Source organism: Myotis davidii, unplaced genomic scaffold (genome assembly GCF_000327345.1).
Source record: "Myotis davidii unplaced genomic scaffold, ASM32734v1 scaffold327, whole genome shotgun sequence".
In the NCBI taxonomy this organism is placed as follows: domain Eukaryota; kingdom Metazoa; phylum Chordata; class Mammalia; order Chiroptera; family Vespertilionidae; genus Myotis; species Myotis davidii.
Genome location: NW_006298628.1, coordinates 4086926 through 4100179, shown reverse-complemented (window position 1 = coordinate 4100179; position 13254 = coordinate 4086926). Strand labels below are relative to the sequence as shown.

The following is a 13254-nucleotide window of genomic DNA, read 5'->3' as shown; positions in this document are numbered from 1 at the left end:
CTCCTGTGGCGGGGAGGAGGGGGTCCTAAAGCAGGGGGCCAGGGAGACTCCGGGGAGGGGGCTCTGGCCCCAACTTGAAGGGTTAACCCTGAGAAGATGGCACTGGTCAGCATTTGGTGGGGAAGGGGAGCCAGCAGCCTCGGCAAAAGGGAAACCCAGGTGCACGGGAGCCAGTCTGCACACCCGGGGTTTCCCATCTGCCTGAATGTGCACGGTTAAAACCGAGTGCTGGTTCCGGTGGCCCAAGGACAGCCAGACGCGTGTACCTGACACGCACCCCACCCGCCGTTCCGTTCCCAGGCCCCTCCACGCCATAAACGTATGGATGAGCCTGACGCGGTGATGCGCGTCTCCTAGACACGGAGGCCAGCAGTCCACCCAGGACAGGGCACGTTATAGGCCACACTCACACACTCCCCCACAAGGGTCTCAGGAGCCCCCCCACCACCACCACCACATGCAGCAAGAGCCTGTGGGTGGGGTTGGCAGGTATTTCATTCCCTCTTTGGAGTCCTATGACCCCCAGATATCAGTCCTCCCAAAGCCAGAACGCGAACCCCGTCGGAAGGGAAGGGGTAACCAGCATAGATGTGGCAGGAGAGGGAAGGGATTTTAATCCTGCACCAGATGAACCAGATTTAAGAGGGGTGCAGAGCCTCCCACCTCTTACCCCCGCCTCCTAAAACCCAACCCCAGGCCAGAGGAAGGCAGGCAGACATGCGGTTCGGTTCGGGCTGTCCTCCCCCTGCTGGGTCAATCCTGTCCCCTCCCCACAGCCCCCAGCCCTGGCTTGACAACCCTGCCTTTCCCTTCCCCTGCTCACTGCGCTTCAGGTTCCCATGGCAACCTCATCCTCAGCTCCAGGCAGGAGAGCGGGGAGCGCAGACAGAGAGAGAGGGTCTGTGGGGGTGGGGAGGACACAGGCAGCAAGGGTGTCCTCAACTGCGGAGGACCCCTGAGGACAACGCCAGGAGACTGTGTCTGCAGGACCCTTGCAGACATTCAGGCGAGGAGGACAGGTGCCAGAAATCTGTCTTTCTGAGGGGTGGACACAGCAACAGCAGAGCTGCGCCCCTCCCCCGCCAGCACGACTGCCCTGGAAAGGGCTCCTTTGACCTCCTTCCAGAAACAATTGCTGGGAATTTTACCTTTTCCCTCCCTCTCCGTCCTCAGGTTGAAGCTCTGCCCACCCGCTACCCTCCCCCAGAGATGAATGGATGTGTGTGTGTGCCATTGTGGGCACTGAGGCTGAAAGAGAGGCCACCCGCCCCCAGCGAGTGACCCCACTGGCACCCCAGTCCCACCAACAGATGGGGCCCTGGTGAGGGAACAAGGGACCAGCATGGGGAGAACCAGGCGTCCTCACCCTGGCCCGGAGCTGGGCCCCGAGCACAGCTGCTCTTTGTCCCTCCGTGGCCAGCCTCCATGCTGATCATTCCAAGCGGTGGGCCCTCTGCAGCGTCCCTCCCCACCCTCGGTAGCAGGATCAGCTGCTCGGAGGCAGAGAGGCTGAGAGAGCACAGCACGGGACAGGGAGTCTGGAGGACAGGGGATGGGATCTTGCATCCATGGGGGCAAGAACAGGGACCGTGTCCCGTGCACATTCCCTCTTGAAATCTGCCACAAGGCCACGGACTAGAAAAGTCAGTGTGATCAATGTGCCCATTTTACAGAGAAAGAAATGGAGGCTCCATGTCCAGGAGCACTGCCCAGTGCCTTCTCCCCTCCACCATCGCTACCCCGCCAGCTGAGGGCAAGCTGACATCTCTCTCTCAGGGGGACCCCAGTCCAGCCCCAGCTCTCAGGCCTCTGGGGAAAGATGTGCTTGGCAGGGTGGGTGGAGAACAAAGGAATTCATCTTTCAAACCCAACCTGTTTCCAAGCGTGGCCATGATGAGAGACCCTCTGGGGTCTCAGTCACCACCAGTCAGAAGCCACCTGCTCCTTGTAACTTTTCTAAAGAGGGTGTCTGGAGTCCAAACAATGACCCTCAGGGATGCAGCACAAGGGGCCTGCCCCCGGAGAGGGCCTCTGAGCCACCTGTAAGGGCAGGGAGGGTGCTGAGAAGCTGCTGGGCTCGGCTATGGGCTTCCTGGGACAGGGACCGCTCCTGCCAGGAGCTGTTCCAGAGGCAGAGCAAACACAGACCCGCGCCCCATTCTGCAGGAACCCTCGCCTCCTCCAGCCTCAGGCTCATTCAAAAACCACAGCTTTTTGTTCAAAGAGGAACAAAAATACATCAACAAAAGCAACAGGAGCCTTTGGTTTTACCAAAAGGAGGGGGGGCGAGAAACACCAGTCCCGACATCCTGCCTCTGGAAGGAGCACCTGATCCCCAGCTGGGAACACTGCCCAGGGGCGCAGGGAGGGCTCCAGTCCAACCCAGTTTCTCACCAGGCCCCCAGGCCTCAGGGCTGAAGTGGTGGGGATAGGAAGCAACAAGGAGGCATTGTCTGACCAGAGGAAGGAAACCAGCAGCCAAGAAGATCAAGGCTAGACATGAAGAAGAACTTACCAGCCCTCAGGGGTTGGAGACAAACTGTAAAATCAAAGCCAGCCACTGCCCCTGATGGCAATACATAAAAACGAATGGTTCTGCCAAGTTGGCCAAGGGTTGGAAACACGGGGCCTCAGTTTCCTCATCTATGAAATGGGAGTATGAGGATCCCTGAGCTTCCTGGGGGTCCTGGCATCTCTGAGTGCAAGGATCTGGGGGTGAGAGTGAGGGGCAGGGGCTGCCTGGAGGCTGCCCCTTTGAGGATGTCTCCCTGTCCCAAACACACACCACACAAACCCTTCCCACTCCTGGCGCCAACAGGGCTCCCTAAGACATCTGATCCCATTTTGCTCAATCAGAGGCAGAAAATTCTGGGGAGATGGGACAGTCCCACACCACAGACCTGGATTTGCCCGCTACTGCCCCACCATCCCCTAAGAGCAGCTGGGGTTTGAGAGTCTGCTAGAATCCAGAGACATTTCAAGTCCCCGCACAGGCCCACCCCACTCCCTGAGGCCTGGTGGAAGGCGCAGGACCACAGTCCCTTGTTCCCCAAAACCAGGCACATCTCCATCCTGCTCAGCCCCTCACCCCACAGCTCAAGGAACCTGAAGGATGGGCCCTGATATCTGCAGTCAGTGAAGAGGGGAAGGATACGATGGAGCACCCCTCCTTCTTCCCCGGCCCATGTCTACTCCCCCACTTGACACCCCAAAAGCCGGTTCCCCTCTCGGCCTGCAACTTCACCCCCCGGTCTGCAGCCTCCATGAGTCATGCCCCCAAGGAGGAGAGAACAGCACATTTCTCCCCACCCCCCACCCTGCCCCTGCCCCTGCCCTCAGACTCCTAGACTATCTGCCTGAAAACAAAGCAGCTGGTTTGCAGTGGGGACAGAGCTGCCCCACTTTCATAAAATGTAGCTTAGAACACAAATAACCAAGGGTATAACTATCCCTCTAACCAAAATGGAGCAGACTCACCCCGCCTACCTAGAAACTTCAAGAAAGAATTCAATTAATGGGTCTTCCTACTGCTGGCTTTGGTGCAAAAACAGGCATGCACGCCTCTCCCTTGCCCACAGCACAGCAACGCCTGGGTGGCTGTGGCCTGGGAAGTGTGAACACAAGCACACCCTATCCAGTCCACCTCCCTGGCTGTTCTCCCCAGCCCCACGTCCGGCAGCGCGTGTGTCTGGATACATACCAGGCACATGTGTGAGTGCGTGTCCATAGGGGTGCGCCACCGCCCAGCAGGCCGGCTGTGAGCTCTGGCCCGTGTTCTCCCCCAGGCCTCACTCTGCAGCAAGTCTGGCGCCAGGGGAGGAAGAGAGGAGGCCTCTTTGCTGCTTACAGTCACTTGCCCGAACTTAAATTCGTCTTGAGGTGCCGCCGGGAACAGACAGACAGGCCTCTTCTCCCTTGACCATCCCCCTGCAAGATCCCGGCCGGGGGACGAGCCAGAGACGGGCAGAGGCGGAGGCCTCACACTCACTCACTGGGTGGGCCCAACTCCCTGGCAAAGTGCCAGGAGGAACCACCTGCCTCTCTGGGTCCTGAGCGGGAGGTGCTGTTGAGAAGGAAGCCAGGCCTGGTCCACAAAGCACAGGGCAGAGCTACACCCTGGACACCCCAGGACTCGGAACCTGAATGTCCCTGGAGGAGAGGGCCAGAGTGAACCCCCAGCACGCCAGGACTCGGAACCTGAATGTCCCTGGAGGAGTGGGCCAGAGGCTGGAAGGAGAGTGAACCCCCAGCATGGTGCCTGGCACAGAGCAGGTACTCAGTCTCCTTTGGTGTCCGGTCCAGCGTCCCAGGGTAGGAAGCTTGAACCCTGGGGAAACCGAGGCTTGGGCAGGTCTACAGGGGGCTCCTGCAGGCCAGGCCAGCATCGGGTGTATCCTGGAATTTCCCTGTCTGGATCGCTGGCACAGTCAACTGCTCCGCAGAACTGGCTGAGGAGTGTGAATGCCGCGGGCAAGGTGCTACTACACTGGCGTGAAACACAGCTGGACCACAAAGCCCCCAGTTCCTATCTTCTCCTGCCCAGGTAACATCCCAGCTGGGCCAAAGGTCAACTGGGCGGGGCATAGGCCAAGGCCCCTAAAGGCTGGGGGAACGGAGAGGGGTCAACCCTCTGCTCCCGCTGGAGGCCAGGAGACAGACCTGCCTAGGCAGGTTGGAAGCAGCACCCAAGCCAGGAGGGGCGCTTGTCTTCCGCCTCCCCCGGAGCCCCCCACCCCACTTCCTGCAGCCTCCCCAGAAGAGAGTGAGAAGAGTGAGCTGGGACTGTGGCTCCCGAGGCTGAGGCAACACGAGAAAACAAGGACACGCCTCTGATTTCTGTCTCCAACTCCCAGTGCTCCCCGAGTTCTAGGCTACTGCAGTCTTAGGGAAGAGCCGCAGAGAAGCCCGGGTCCCTGCCACCCACGGGGCTGGGGGCTCAGCCAGGCTGCTGCCTGGGGAGGCTGAGGGTCAGAAGCTGCCCCCAGAGGGGCCTCAGTGCCCAGGATCCAGCCTGAAGTGGTCCAGCAATCAAGGGGTTAAAACTGCCCCAGCCTCTGGCTTCGCTGAACCCCACCCCACTCCCCAACAGAGGGAGGAAGTGGCAGAGAATCAGGGCTTGTGTGAGTCCTTAAGAATTTGAGGAATGTGCCATTTTCCTGGGGATGGGGGGGGGGGGGTGGGGGGGGGGCCAAACAGAGGGAGGAAGTGGCAGAGAATCAGGGCTTGTGTGAGTCCTTAAGAATTTGAGGAATGTCCCATTTCCCTGGGGATGGGGGGGGGCGGGGAGCTGGGGGGAGAGGACCAGGGTAAGTTAATAGAAGAGAAGGAGCAGCTGAGGGAAGAGAGGGGGACCCAGGCAGCCTTCCCAGTGGCCCAGCCCTCCCAGAAGGGACAGCACACATGTTGTTTCTTGTGTGTAAGATTTTATCAGAAATCTGTTTTCCCAGCACCTGGCACCGGTAGCACGTAGCAGCGGGCAGGCAATCCTTACCTAATGAGTGAAAAAAACTCCAAGGAGAGGAGGCTGTGTGGGATCAGCAGGGCACTGGGGGTGCAAAAGGGGGGAGGCAGCCTTTCAAAGGGGTTTAAGACCCCAACCCCACTTAGACAAGTCCCAAGGTTCCCCTCCTTCAGCTGCACAGAGCCTCCTGACAGGGTATTTTAAAGAAAAACTGGACTCAAGTCAGAGTTTTGCTGAACTGTTTTGAATACTGGTCTTGCCCCCTACCTGAAGGGACTTGACCTTCGAAAACCCCTACCTGGCAGGTGGCTGTGAGGTGCTCCATGTGCCCTCGACCCGACCCGGCATGAGTTGGCACTTGTTACGCCCACAAGGTCACCCTGAAGGTGGAAGGTGTTGCACTCCCTGGAACAGCGTGGGATGAGGCACCCTACCCTGCCCACCTCCCCGCAGCAGGCCAGGCTGCAGGTCCGGTGCAGAGGGGAGGGAGTCCAAGCCGACACCATCGGCAGAGACTGGAGGTCTCCACAGCCTCCCTCACCAGACAGGGAAGAGCTCTGCCCGGAGCCAGGCCACCCCTTCCTGCTGCCCCACCAGGAAGGGCTCAGCCAGGAGCCCCCAAAGAATTCGTGCCCAGGCTCTGGCAGGGGCAGACAGAGAGATGGAGACACTCAATGGCTATGAGGAGAGAAAGGAGGAAAGGAGAAGCAGGGAACAAAAACAGGCAGAAACAGGGCCGCTCGCTTTTTCCTCTGATCCCGCCCCCCCAGGCGGGTGCAGTGGGAGGAACGTACTGATTTTACTGGGTTTGGACTGGCCTCTCACTAGACATGTCATCTTGAGAAAGCCCCTTCCCTTCCCCAAGCCTCAGTTTCCTTCTCTGTGAAATGGGAATAAGAGCCCTGACGTCATCCAGCTGTGGTGAAGATGACGTGGGACTGACACTGATCCAGCAGAGTGTGGACGTGCTGGGCGATGTCCCCTTGTGGTCATTAGAACAGAAGGAAGAATGAGGAAGGGGGCCCAGGGGCCCACCCGGGGAGCCACCCAGGGACCCGTCCAACCTCCTGCCCCAGGCAGGACTCACGCGTTGCAGTAGGGCTTCTTCTCGTAGCCCTTGTAGTTCTTCATGTTGAGTGTCATCTTGCAGGTCTCGCAATGGAAGCATGCTTTATGCCAGAACTGGGGACAGACAGAGGGAGGACACCCGTCAGACACAGGGCCTTAGGAAGGGGGCTCAGGCCCTAGGAAGGAGCACTCCAGCTCCACCGGGTGAGCTGGGGACATCGCAGGTCACAGCTCTGGCAGCTAATGACACTCTCCCCCTTTTTACCCTCCCCCCCAGTCAGTCATTTGAGCTGTAAGGATGGGGAGAAGAGCAGATGTGTAGGGTGAGTCGGGGAGAGGCCAGTAATAGTAGTGCTGAGCTGTCCCCAAAGGTCAACTCCACCTCCCAGACCACTCCCGCTGCCCCCAAGCTGGAGTAGCCTCATTGCTTGAGCAAAGCTGGACCAGGGTTGCTAAGAGGCCGCTGCTGAACATGACGGGCAGAAGAGGAGGGCCTGGCCCGGAGCCCCCAGTCCCAGAACCCAGGCATTTCTAACTCCCACACCAGGGGGTCCAGCTCTGACACCTGCCACTTCCTGTGGGACCCCCCACCAGAGGGTAGGAGTGGGTGCCCTGGCTCTAACCACCGATCCTGCACCCTTCCTCCCTCCCTCTCCCGTCTCCCAGGCCCTCACTCGGGAGAGCACCCAGCAGCTCTCTGTGAGGCACTGAAGGGCTCAGCCCACAAGCCTTGGAAGGGGAGCCCTCCTAGTGGACATCGAAGCGCCACCCTGACCGGCTACGTGACTTGGCCAGGGACCACACCGCTGAGCCGTTTCCGGATCTGTTCCTCCTGGGACTGCTGGGGATTCAATGAGAAATCACCTGCAAAGCCCTCAGCGCAGCACCTGGCACCTCTAATACCCGGATGTTAGATGCGGGGCACAGCAGACATGAACCTCGACCAAGAGGGCTCAGAGACTCACACGGGAACTTCCTGTGTGTCGGGTGCAGGTGGGGCTTCACTGTGCCCAGCCACAGCTACAAGGTGGGAGAGGGTGAGTGACAGGTAAGACTCCAGCAAAGCCAAGAGACCCAGCAAAGAGACACCAGGGCCAGTCCAGCATGGCCAGTGGAGGGGAACAGGAGGGAGGGGAACGGATGCAACAGAAGGGACCTCACCCTGAGCAATGTTGACGCTGGGCCAAACCCACGCACATGCGATCTAAGTCTGGCCCTGGGATCTGCACTGACCAGGAGTCCAGCTTCCAGGACCCCGGAATCCAGGCTGCCTGGGTGACCCGACTGGCCTGGTTCTGCCCCATTTCCCAGAAGTCACGGGAGACACTCCTCAGCCCGCAGGGAAGGCCAGAAGCTGGGGAGGGCCCAGGGAGATGTTTAAGGTGACCAGCACGGCTGGTTCTTGGCCATCTGCCAAGGAATTTCCCCCAAGGCAGCGCCTTTCAAAATGCTTTCCTGCCACCATGGAGGAAGGGACAGGAAAAAAAAAGAAGCTGGGAGGTTGGGATACCAGCGGCCCAGGGGTAAATTGGGACGTAATCGCCTTCTAATAGGGTGCTCCCCTGCCAGGGGGACCCGAGGAATCCCCAGCGCAAACAGAAAATGAAGTGAGAGGAGAACCACTGTTGTGGGAAGATGGTCAGCGGGAAGTCTGGAAGCTAAGGGTTGGCTCTCAGCTTGGCCCCCACCCCCGCCGAGGCCTACCGCACAGCCCAGCCCAGACCCCAGGTGCAAAACCCCCACACTTAACCCACCAGAAAATCTAAAAGAGGTGGTCCTTGCTCTAGCTGGTTTGGCTCAGTGGATAGAGCATCAGCCTGTGGACTGAAGGGTCCCAGGTTCCATTCCGGTCAAGGGCACATGCATGGGTTGCGGGCTCGATCCCCAGTAGGGGGCGTGCAGGAGGCCGCCAATCGATGATCCCCTCTCATCATTGATGTTTCTATCTCTCTCTCTCCCTTCCTATCTGAAATCAATAAAAATATATATTTAAATAAATTAATTAAATAAAAGAGGGTAGTCCCTGCCCGGTCAGTGCCCACAGTGGCAGCCCCTCTCCCTCCCCCAATACCTGGGGGGCATTGGCAGAGCGCCACAACCCTGTCACCGCCCAGCCTGCTGGCCTCTGCCTGCTCAGCTGCCCAGGCCCCTGCCTCCCCCCACCCCCACAGAGCCTGCCAGGAAAAATATTCTCTGGAATCCAGACCATGACCCACTTTCTCACACACACACACACACACACACACACACACACACACACACACACCTCTGTAGGAATACACACTGTCCTACGTCTGCGGGGGCCTCCAAAGCTGCCTCCTGATTGATTTGGGGGAGACAAAGGGAAGGAGATAGATACCCCTCCCCTAGCAGATGGCTAGGATCTCATGCTGGTGTCAAGCCCCTTGGGAAGGGGCAGGGTATATTGACTGGACTGGGGGTTCAGGGCCAACACCCAATCCAGGGGTTCCACAAGACCCCTCCCGGCTGCCGTTTGAAGGGGAGCCCCGATATGAAGGGATAGTACCCATTTCCATCCGTAGCTCTTCCCCACCTCACCCCCAGACACCCCTTGCTTTCAGCTAGACATACTAGCGTCTGGGGGTGATGCTCTCTGTTCCTTTACGGGGGCTCGAGAGCAGAATAATAAAAGCACAAGTGGTCCGAGTGCCTTCAGGGTCATGAGTAAACTCTGCGCTGTAAAGTAGAACTAAAACCAGGGTCCCACAGAGGTGCGGGGAGGAGTGATGAGATGACTCACGCTCCGCGCTGGCTGCACTGGGAGCTAGCTGCTGCGTCAGGTCACTTCCCTCACTGGAGAAGGGCTCCAGGTTCAGGGCAATCAGCAGCGCCTGCCCTTGTGTCCTCCTTATGGTGGGAAAGTGGAGGGCAGGAGGACAGAATATGGCGAGTCACTCAACAGCCCCGGGGCCAAGCCTGGACAGGGCAGCCCCAGGAAACCCCCTCCCTGTCTCAATCAGGTCGGCAAGCCGCTCAGTCAGGGAAGTAAGTCAATAAAACCCCACAATGACCCTCTCTGTCTGCCTCTCCCTCCTGTCCCCCTTTCTTAAAGGCCCAGGAAGATGTCAGGGCAGCATTCCTGAGACTTGGGATTCTGGATCTGGAGCAAAGTACACCTCGGGGCAGGCAACTCTAATCCTTCCCACTGCCCTGAAGGCCTCTGTTCGAAGCGTGTCAGCCCTTCCCCCAAGGCTCCACAGAAAACCCACTCCACAGAAAGACAAACAGAGGCTAATGGGTCAGAAGTAAGCTCTCCCGCACGTGGGCGTGGCCTGGACCAGCTCCTATCTCTCTGTAATCACTGTGGAGGCGGGGCAGTGCTGCTCACCGCCGTGGGTGAGGGAAACGCGGCCAGCTTCGGGTCACTGTGCCTGCAGCCTGGCATCCTGCCCTCTGTACCGAGGCGACCCGACTCAGGGTAAGAGGATGAGACCTTCCTCTCCTTTCCTGTCCCCCGGGGTTACGGTTTTTCCCTTCTCTAGGGGTAACACCAGCTCCACTCTGGTTGGGTCACCAACCTAGTTCAGTTGGTCACCAGTTCAGCTGGTTTAAAGTCATGGACTTTGGCTGCATCTCCAGGGGAGATGGTCATTCCTAGTATCCCAGCTCCTGGAAAGGCCCAGGCCAAGGGCATTCCTCAGGCCAGGGTCAGGGACACTAACGAGATAGTGTAAATAAAGATACTTAAAACTATATATATATACATACATACATACATATACATACCTATATATATATTCTTTTAAAATATATATATATTCTTTTTAAATATATATTTTTTTACTTCAGAGAGGAAAGGAGAGGAGGAGAGAGAGAGAAACATCAATGATGAGAGAGAATCATTGATCGGTTGCCTCCTGCACGCCCCACATTGGGTACTGAGCCCACAACCCAGGCATATGCCCTGCCCGGCAATCAAACCATGACTTCCTGGTTCATAGGTCGACACTCAACCACTACGCCAAGCTGGCTGGGCAATAAGTACCTTTTTGCCAACATAACAGGCACAAGAGCGGAGCACAAAGAACTTCAGGTTTGAATTCCACCTCTGGCTGTGAGGGAAATGAGCCGCACACACAGCCTGAGCCGCCATGTACCGGCCCATCATTTACAGAAGCAGCCACATCTGTCGTGTGAAGCTGCTGCAAAGGCTGAGCCTGGCCCCTCGCCTAAGTAGTAGCTACTGTGACGGGGCGGCCACAAGGGGACCGTGGGCACTCAGCTTTAGCTGGTAAAATGGGGCACCACAGCTACAAGGACTTGTCTTTTTAGTGTGTCCTGCCCAGTCTCCTTCTATCTTGCTGCCCCCTATGGAAGCGAGAGGGCAGGGTAGGGGGCAATTTAGACAACCGGAGGCAGAGAGCCCTCCTACTGGGGGATTCCAGGGGAACTGGCACCCACAGTCCTCTACCCTCCCAGAAAGGCTGTCTCCCCCTGCTTTCAGGAGCCCAGGAAAGCAAGCCCAGGGTCAGGGGCAGGGCAAGATTCTTGACAACACAGGTTCCCACCTACAAATGCTGCCTAACAGGGTCTGGGATACAAATCCACCTTTCCAAATCCAGAGGACATTCTGAGGCACAGCCCCTCTCTCCCTCCCCAAAGGCCTTGCAAGGGCAACCCTTCAGAGTGCCTGGCACAAAGCAGGTACTCGATAAATATTTGTCCAGTGAATGAGCCAATGAGGTCACCCTGTTTCCCGCCCAGCTTTAATCCCAGAAGTCCTCTGGGGAAGGAAACCTCGGTCTCCTTGCTCAAACACCGTCATCAGCCATACATATTTATCTAGCGTGCAGAACACACTGCGTACTGCAAGTTGGGGGCGGGGTGGCCATCAGGGGTAACATGGCCTTCACTCACCTAAGCCTTTGGGAGATAAGGCTCAGGGAGGAGAAAAGGTTAACACCAAGGATATACCTTGTGCTTTGGGTCAGGTCATGGGCTGAGTGCCGTAGGGAAATTATAGTGAACTGGGTGGGTCTAATTTGACTCTCTCCTATTGTAAACTGAAAGCCTGGGGAAGTTGGTTAGCAACCTTGCCTATGGGACTGAATGTTCTGCAGGTCTCAGTCCTTGGGGCACCAGTTTCCCAGTAGGAAGTGCCAATCCTTACTGCCAGGAGAGAGGTGGGAGGAAGAGGTCTGATACCTGGATATTCCAGGCCTCCAGCTGGGTGCAGGGGGTGAGGATTCCCCCAGGACCACCTCCTACAGGGAAAGCTCTAAAAGAGAGGGAGGATGCCTGGCAGGTATGGCTCAGTGGTTGGTTGAGTGTCGACCCAGGAACCTGGAGATCTCGGTGTTCGATTCGAGGACAGGGCACATGCCCAGGCTGCAGGCTCGATCCCCAGAAGGGATATGCAGGAGGCAGCCGATGGATGTTTCTCTCTCATCGATGTTTTTCTCTCTCTCTATTCCTCTCTCTCTAAAAATCAATAAAAACACATTTAAATCCCCACCTCCCAAGGCAACCCCCACCTGACTGTCCTCTTCAGCTGGGACGAGAGAACAGCTACTGGGAAGGGTACCTTGCAGGATTCCTGCCCTCCTCCCCTCTGACACACAAGAGGAGCCAGGTGTGGGGCCAGATAGAATATCCCAGAAAGACAGGGAATGCACAGCCTCTACCACATCCTGGTGCTGTAGTGCACTGCCCCTCCTCCAAGGAAATGACATCATACCCATCTGACAGATACGGAACACTGAGGCCTAAAGCCATTCATAAAGCTGGTGGGAGAACACCTGGCATCAGGATGGGCTAGCAATCTCCTCATCTATATTGCTTCTGCCTTATATGGGCTAAAGTGCCCACAGCCTCTTGCCAATTCATGACTATGGAGAGGGAGAGCCCAGGGAACTCAAGTTACAGAGGCCAAAATCCCCACCACCAGGGAAGGGCAAAACACCCGTGTGCAAGGACAAACAGTTCCTCAGTTAGTGCCTCCAAGCTCAAGTCCTACCCCCCAGAGGTTGGCACAGTCATCGAGAAGGTCAGGGCCCACATCCTTTGTGTCCACAACATGGCCCTCCTTTCCTCCTGCCTGGCCAAGCCCAAGAGAGACAGTGAAACTGCAACAGCCCCACGTGCCCCTTCCTGCAAGAACAGGTTCAAAAGGATTTCAGAACCTTGGAACCCCACACCCTTTCACCCTCACTCAGAGGCCAAAGGTCACTGAGGAAGCTCCAACCCCAAGGGGAAGGGGAGAGTTAAGTATCCAATGAACTGTCCTTTCCCAAACCAACATGGCCCTAGGGCCCTGCACCCCTCTTCCATCCCATGCCCCCCATTCCTGCCATTTCAGAAAAGAAAGAGGGAGTATGTGGACTTGGAGCCAGCTTTGGGAAGTGGCCCGGATGAGGAAGGGGACAAAATCACAAAGCCCCCCTCCTCCAGACTGAAGAGGAGTGCAGAGGAGACACATTTTGCCTCGGGATCTAAGGAAGCTAAAAAGAGGACCAGATCCTTCCCCAAGTTGCTGGAAACACCCAGTCCTCCTCTTCACCCCCACCCCCTCCAAAAGCCTAATGGCAACCAGATGAACAAGTCCAGCATGGGTGGGGGGGACGCAATCGTCAGGGCCCCAGGGGACAGTGAATTTCCAGAAGGCCACCCTCCCCTCCCCCCAAACACCTCCCCCTTTTCTTGCCTTCCCCTGAATTCAGCCAACCGCACCCTCCATTGGGGAAACCTGCTTTGAAAAGTTAGCT

At 57.5% G+C, this 13254-nt stretch overlaps 1 protein-coding gene across 1 annotated transcript in view; it reads right to left on the bottom strand.

The window, feature by feature from the left end:
- Positions 1-13254, bottom strand: part of LOC102767255 (LIM and SH3 domain protein 1) — a 43419-nt gene that overhangs the window by 25734 nt on the left and 4431 nt on the right. The window contains exon 2 of the mRNA XM_006774291.2: positions 6549-6643. Within this exon, the coding sequence (XP_006774354.1) occupies positions 6549-6643 (95 nt within the window). The remainder of the gene's footprint in view (positions 1-6548; positions 6644-13254) is intronic.